Here is a 7,979-nt window from a genome sequence, read left to right on the forward strand (position 1 = left end):
GTTTTCCACTGGACACACACTGGTCTGATGAACCCATTCTGACCTGAGATCAGATTCATACGAGGTTTTCCACTGGACACACACTGGTCTGATGAACCCATTCTGACCTGAGATTCTAAAAAATGTCAGTCGTTCTTCGATTTTTCAAAAATAGCAGACCTACAAGCTCGTAGCGCGCCACTCGGTGGCGCGCTATGAGCTTGTAGATCTGCTATTTTTAAATAGCTAAAGCATAACATGATGCTGACACCAAAATGGGTTCCCGTTCAGAATGGGTTAATAACTACATCAACAACATCATCACAGAGGTTCTTTTGTCCATTTTCCTGAAAATGGACAAAACCTGAACTACATTTATGTAGGTCGGGTTTTGTTCTTTGACTGACAGTCCGTCTCTTCTCTGCTCAGGAGGGACATCTCATGAGTCGAGGCCCGCCATTGGACAGACAGACAGACAGGAAGTGATGTCACACAACACCCCCCCGCCCCTCCCACCCTCCACTCTCTCTGCCAGTAGAGAACAAGAAGATGTCAAACGTGACGAGGAAGAGAACGCGACGACGGCACGCGGAAGAGGCGCGTCGGCCTCGTTTGTTCGTTCGGACTGACGGACGGACCAGGGCGTCGTCCTCGCCAGCGCCAGAGGTTCAACCAATGGCGCCTCCCGTTCGTCGCTCTCGTCCCGGAGGTTGAGCGGACGGAGAGAGAGAGAGAGAGACGACGAGACTGTATAAAAACATAGAAATACCAATGAATTTGCACTAGTGCCACTTCCTACGAGCACCCTAAAAAAGACTGCATCGCTGAGTGGAGACGAGAGACACGATAAAACACTCTGGCACCTTATAAAGCCTTCTCTGGCAACGAGAGAGACAAAACGCTCGGAGATTTAAACAAAGGAGGACTTCATTCTACGGTAACTTTCATTCTACGGTAACTTTCATTCTACGGTAACTTTCATTCTACGGTAACTTTCATTCTACGGTAACTTTCATTCTACGGTAACTTTCATTCTACCGTAACTTTCTGTGGAAATCGAGAGGGGGAAACGTGAACCTTCGGAACAAGGGTTGAGGTTAGAAAAGGATGTTGTTGAGGCCGGAATCCCCCCCCAAAAAATCGTTTAAGAAAAGGGTGATTCGGACCGCTTTGCGATCTGTCTCCGATACTTCGATTTCTGCTCCGTCGTACGGCGGCGACGCCCTGCCGAAAATAGCAGACCGACAAGCTTCTAGGTTTACTGTTTTTTTTTTTGGGCAAGTGACACGATAGTACAACATGTGTTATTCATGCCTGTAATGGTTTTGTGTCACTGCAAATCTTTGGCCTGAACTAGGCTTTACTCATTGAGTACATTTTGATGCCGATACTTTTGTACTTTTGCTCAAGTACATTTTCAATTTTCCGTACTTTTACTTGTAACGAAGTAGTTCTAAATTGCAGTATTGGTACTTTTACTTAAGTAAAACAATTGAGTACTCTTTCCACCACTGCAAATGATTCACCCACTCGGAAACCGGTTCCAGAATAGAACTTGGTTGTGGAAGCGCACCCCCGATGGGAACTCAACACCATGCTTCTGATATCCCCCTCTGCAGTGTTGGAGAGTAACTAAAGTAACTATTGCTAAGTAATATTATTAGCTTTTCTTTTCTCCCCCCAGTAACTAGTAATATAACTAATTACTTAGTTATACCACTTCAGCGGTGGTAATTTTAACGTGCCGGTCCGGGGATACGAACTATAGCGACCTTCCGATATCAAGACCGCTCCGCAAACCGTTCGGCCACCGCTGCCTCATGTGACACTTTTGGGGACAAAAGTTGCAATTACTGGGGGTGTCCAAAACAAAAGTAATAAGTAACGAGAGCAGCATAAAATAATTAAAATAACTAGTAATAGGTTATATAATACAGTTTTTGAGTAACTTGTCCAACACTGCCCTTCTGGTCATTTGTTTTTTTTAGCCGACGGGGATATGATATATCCCTGAATTTAAATACATGCATCTCCTTTTGGGACATACAGTAGTACGTATGTTTGATATTTTATGATTGACAATATCCCAAGTTAACAATCCATTTAAAAATCCATGTATGTTAACCCTGGCATCCCTATTTGAGGCTTGGATTTGTCACAATTTGTCAAGAAATCTATATTTTTTTATTTAAACAAAATAGCCCAAAATCTAAGTGATCTTGTAGATTTGCTATTTACGCCATTTGTCATTCAAACAAAGTATAAGACTTTATGATTATAAGTATATAAGGCAGTGTTTAAGAAAATGTTCCCCCTTACCCACTGCGTGTTTATTTTAATTTCATTTTTTTTAACAAATCAAACCCTGGCTTCCTCATTCGGGTCTTCTGAGCTTCAGAAACCTCAAAGACCCCTTTTCCACCGGTTGGTTCCCAATGGGAACCGGTTCAGTTCTTTTTGGTTTTTAGTCCATGAGCCAGAGCTCCATAATTGGTGGGCAAACTATACCCTATATTAAATTGTTTATAGGATCAATACAAGTAAATTAATACATGACACAGTAGTAGCTTTTTCATATTTTTGAGTATTGCATATTTTTCCTACATAATGCCTCATTTGCCTATTTAAAAATGTAAAATTTGTAATACAATAAATCATTGTCTTCGTGTAAGTACTCAATTGGTGAAGTTTAATGGTGATAACAATCTAATATAGGTATGGTTTTGCCCACTCAATTCATAATTAATGTTTCAATTTTGGAGCTCTGGCTCATGGACTAAGAACCAAAAAGAACTGAACCGGTTCCCATTGGGAACCAACCGGTGGAAAAGGGGCCAAAGTGTTTACTGTCGACTCAGGGAAGGACTCGAGGAGAAGGAAGCCATTTCATTTGGAGACGCCTTTTACCTCCGCTCGTCTCCTCTTCCGTGTGAAGGAAGGAGGAGGAGGTTTAATTTGCATGAATGGAAAACGGGGGGAATAAAAATAGCAGCAGGTATTTTGGCAGCGCGAAGGCAATACATTCTCTAACGAGACAGTTTTTTTTTTTAGAGAGAGAGGTTATTTTTGGAAACAGCAGATTGAGTAACTGTTCTAACTACAGATATCTATTACGGTGGCTTAAAGAGACACTTCACCCTTTTTGCAAATAAATATATGTTAATGACGTTTAGAAGCTTTAGAACACTTTCCTGGGGGTCTTTATGTGTGTAATATGTGGTTTTAGATATTCTAGATTGTAGCAGTGAGCACACTGTCTCTGATGTCATGGACACTGGGCTCACTTCCTTCCTGGACTACATCAAGGACTGTATAAAGAGGACAGGAAGCGAAGACTGTACGGGTGCTACCATGTTGCTCCATGGAAGGAAAGAAACATGCGCAGTTGAGACCAGGAAGTTGGACATGCATATGGCACAAATGGCCCAGCAGATGGCGTGAGGTGACTAAAGACCTTGCTGAATGTAGGGACGCTTGTATCTCACTCTTCTGCCAGCCTATATGCTGAAGCCAGCTTGGCTCAGTGCTCACCATGAACGGACTGACTGAGACAGCCGTGTCATGATCAGTGCAACTATAATATCTATATAATTTTATGTAATACAGTGGTTTTCAACCTGGTCTGGGGACCACCAGCACCCTTGAGGGGGTTTCAGCTAGGTAGTCTCCAGCTTGGTAACCAAATGGACTCTTATAGATCTTTAACTCTTGAGAGCGTAACCCGTCCATTTGGTTTCATTTTAAACTCTCAAGAGTTCAATTATTGTTAAGATCTGCATAATAAGTCTACACAAGAGAATGTAGAATAATTGTTATTTTGATCAACTTTTGCCTGTTGTCTCTCCTTAAGTAGGCTACCATCATCAATACACATGCTGTATTGATGATCGTACATGGAGAGATTGTGGTCAAGATCTTATTAAATGAAAAAGTTTTGGGTCTGAGAGGCTACATCTCATAAAAAAATGGTGGTCCATATGGATAAAATGCCCAATAAATAATGGGACTTGATACAAAAAGGTTTGAAAACCACTGTATTACATAAAATTATATAGATATTATAGTTGCACTGATCATGACACGGCTGTCTCAGTCAGTCCGTTCATGGTGAGCACTGAGCCAAGCTGGCTTCAGCATATAGGCTGGCAGAAGAGTGAGATACAAGCGTCCCTACATTCAGCAAGGTCTTTAGTCACCTCACGCCATCTGCTGGGCCATTTGTGCCATATGCATGTCCAACTTCCTGGTCTCAACTGCGCATGTTTCTTTCCTTCCATGGAGCAACATGGTGGCACCCGTACAGTCTTCGCTTCCTGTCCTCTTTATACAGTCCTTGGACTACATGTTGTCTCAGTAAGACAGCTCTCCCCCTATCCACAAGGAGGAGCAGTGCACCAAAGAATTATGGGAATTGTAGTCCAGGAAGGTAGTGAGACCAGTGTCCATGACATCAGAGACAACAGGCTCACTGCTACAATCTAAAATATCTAAAACCACATATTACACACATAAGGACCCCCAGGAAAGTGATCTAAAGCTTCTAAACGTCATTAACATATATTTATTTGCAAAAAGGGTGAAGTGTCCCTTTAACCGTACGGAAGGGGATAGAATGTTTCCCCCCATTCTGGTTTCTGGGGTTGGGGTGGTCTGGGGTGGTCTGGGCACATTGGGGTGGGGGATTTGGGTGGCAGTGCAGTGGCGGCTCTACAGAGGGGGGCATTGGGGGGCAATGCCCACCCAGATTGGATTTTGTGCCCCATCCAGTCCAGATTGGCCAGTAGTACCCTTACCCTACCAATATTTGAATATGTTTTACAAACTATATGCTCTTCATGATTATTATAAATATATAACATTTCAAATTAATCGAATAGTTAATAGAAACACAAGGGAATGTTATGCAGAAGACATTATAATGCTCAACATAATTGTATTTCTTTGTTTGTTGTTGGTGCTGCTGCATAATTGTAACCTTTTTTCAACGCATCACTGCGTTTAATAGGCAAGTATTTGTTATACAGAGATGGGGGTTTGAAAGATAAAGCGCCCCCTTTAGAGAAAAGGATGCCCCTCTGCTGATGTGTGCCTGGAGCCGGCACTGTTTGGGGCGTTTAACGTTGGTTATTTTTGTAAACAAGTGATGCATTTATGGAACGTGTTATGAAGCGACATATGATAGCCCTGGAGTTACGTGAACGCATCTTCCACCCCGGATGTGTTGTGTAAGAATTGGACCCAGAGCTGTTGAGAGAGTTACAACACTACCACACAGAGACTACTGTCGTATGAAAAACGGATAATATACAAGTTTTAATTTGTCTTTTTGCCAAAACCAACCAACCAACCAACCACAGTGGGTTTTCATTCAGAGATACAATAAGTGTCGGTGTCACGTGTTTCACCCGCCAGGCAGAATGTGTGCTCGCTCTTTGCTCCCGCCAGACGGAAGCATCGACAATCGGAATGTCCTGAGAACGAAAAGCTAGGATTTCTCTTTTTGTTTTACCCAGAATTATCAAAGTGCCATGTTGTATTTCTGCCCTACACACGTTGTATTCTGCCCTACACACGTTGTATTCTGCCCTACACACGTTGTATTCTGCCCTACACTGACAATTAAACACATTAAAACACTGGAACCACCAGGTTCCAGCGTGACTATTCTGAGGTGGGGACATTTGGCATAAACGGACGATCTCCAATCGGCCATTTTGTTTTCTTTTAGCAAATTTTGTGTGGTCCAAAAAGTACCAAATTGTAACTCGCGTGCGGTTCTCTGATTCTAAAGGGTTTAAGTGGTTAGAACACGCAAAAGGCCATCAGTGCTTTCTTTGTCTTTGTCTTCGTATAGGGGCCAGTATCGCGCCTATACGTGAATTCATGCAGTCGTTTTTAAAAAGCAATATCTCCCGAGATAAGGACTACATAATGACTAAATAAGGACTTCCTTCCTTAAAGATTTTAAGTTGTGAATAGCTGGAGTCATTTTCTTTTCTTTGCCCCCCCCCCCCCCCCCTCCCCCCCCCCTCCCCCCTGTACAGGTAGGTTAGTTAAGTTGAAACCATAGAAGCGTTAAGAGGAATCGTATGTGAATGTACAACAACAGTAACCGGTCATATATCAGAACTCTACATTTACACAATACTATTGGGAATATTATTCATACGATAATCAAAGACCCTTCATTTTACTAAGATGTTTCTAACAGATGATGTAATTAACTGACCAATATGCTTGTATCAAATATTTCTCTGAAAAAAACGAAACAAAAAAACATTGATTATGATTGTATTATGGATCGTTCTAGAATTATATAATTTTACTTTTTTTCATTTGTATTTTTTGTGTTTTTTCTTGTTTTTTCTTCTCTCTATTGGTCAGACAATCAGTGGTAATTAAGTGAGATATAGTTCCAGTTTTGTTATTGTTTTTAGTAGCCTTTAGTACTTAACTTCCCGTAACAAGCCAAGAAAGTGCAATTTCTTTGACTGTTTACATTCTTGCGCGTGTACATTTCTCGTCTCTTTTTATTTTATAAACTATAAGAGCACTACATTTATCAGCAAGTGGAGGATTAAGTTTATAGCCGAGGGTACAGAGTTACATAAAGAGTTATTTATCTAGTTTGCATGACATGCTGTATTACATAATCCTCGGTCCTGTTGCTTCTAATAAAAATGAATATAAACGTATAAATGCCACGCCATAGAATGCTGGTTCTAACATTTTTGCTTCTCTCTGTCCGATCTGACGATTAAAGCATTTCATGTCTACTAAAACCCTGGACTTCTGTTTTATAATTTGTTTCCCTCTTTATTTTAAAGAATGTTTGTTGTGCTTTGTTAACCCATTCTGACCTGAGATCAGATTCATACGAGGTTTCCGCCAGACAAACACTGGGTCTGATGAACCCATTCTGACCTGAGATCAGATTCATACGAGGTTTCCGCCGGACACACAATGGTCTGATGAACCCATTCTGACCTGAGATCAGATTCTAAAAATGTCAGTCGCTCTTCGATTTTTCAAAAAATAGCAGACCTACAAGCTCGTATCGCGCCACTCGGTGGCGCGATATGAGCTTGTAGATCTGCTATTTTTCAATAGCTAAAGCATAACATGATGCCGACACCAAAATGGGTGCCCGGTCAGAATGGGTTAAAGATGGAGTGCGGTGGTTTTTGTATTTTCTCATGTGTTTTATGAGGACACACCACACTACTTCATTTAAGTAAGTAAAGTACTTCATTAAACCCCTTCCGATGAAACATGTCAAATATTCATTTTCAGGCAAACGTGTCCACCGTATAAGATGAACATTTTAAAGTTTGAATGGGGTTTCTATGTGTAAGTAGAGCATGCCAATTTGTGCTATTGCCATTAAGAACACGTTTACGTTAAATATTTCAAAAACTACAAAACATTTCAAAGTAAAAAGTTCCAGCATGTGTCTCCATAGTCAGCTGAATTATCTTTTTTTTTTATCCCACGAATTTGTAACCCATTTTTCACCCCTGTGTCAATTATCTAATGTGATCCTGGGCTCTACACACCCTCCGCCAACCTAGTCTCCATAATATGGGGAGAGCAACGGACTTGAACTCATGCTTCCTTCATGCCTGAGTGTCCAAGTTGCTCCTTTACACCTGACAGGGGGGAGTTTCCTTGGTTGGACGTAGCGCGTGGAAGGAACCAGTTCCTTTCCCCTCCATCAGGCGCCCCGGCTGGCCAGGGGGAGGCAGTTTAGTGACCAAGATTACTGCATGTTTTTTGTGAGGGTACCTACCCTAGTCAGCTTAATTATAAAAAGTGTGAATGGAGTTTCTAGGTGAAAGTGATTTGCCAAGAACTGTCATTGAGCCCCATTATAAATGTCTCAAATTTGAAAGCACTATATTTCTAAAACTAAGATTCCTTTTCAGGCAAACATGTAGATGAACATGAGATGTAAGATGAACTTAAGTAGGCTAGAATGGGGTTGGTATGTTTAAGTATGT

General features: G+C 41.4%; 1 protein-coding gene across 1 annotated transcript in view; it reads left to right on the forward strand.

Annotated features, from left to right (window-relative positions):
• Nucleotides 1–6,755, forward strand: part of LOC310855654 (uncharacterized protein) — a 50,273-nt gene extending 43,518 nt beyond the window's left edge. Inside the window, exon 19 of the mRNA XM_083760754.1 lies at nt 409–6,755. Within this exon, the coding sequence (XP_083616880.1) occupies nt 409–424 (16 nt within the window). The 3' untranslated portion in view covers nt 425–6,755. The remainder of the gene's footprint in view (nt 1–408) is intronic.
• Nucleotides 6,756–7,979: the final 1,224 nt, after the last annotated feature.

The sequence above is a fragment of the Protomyctophum parallelum genome (genome assembly GCF_964188405.1).
Source record: "Protomyctophum parallelum genome assembly, chromosome: 3".
Taxonomy (NCBI): Eukaryota; Metazoa; Chordata; class Actinopteri; order Myctophiformes; family Myctophidae; genus Protomyctophum; species Protomyctophum parallelum.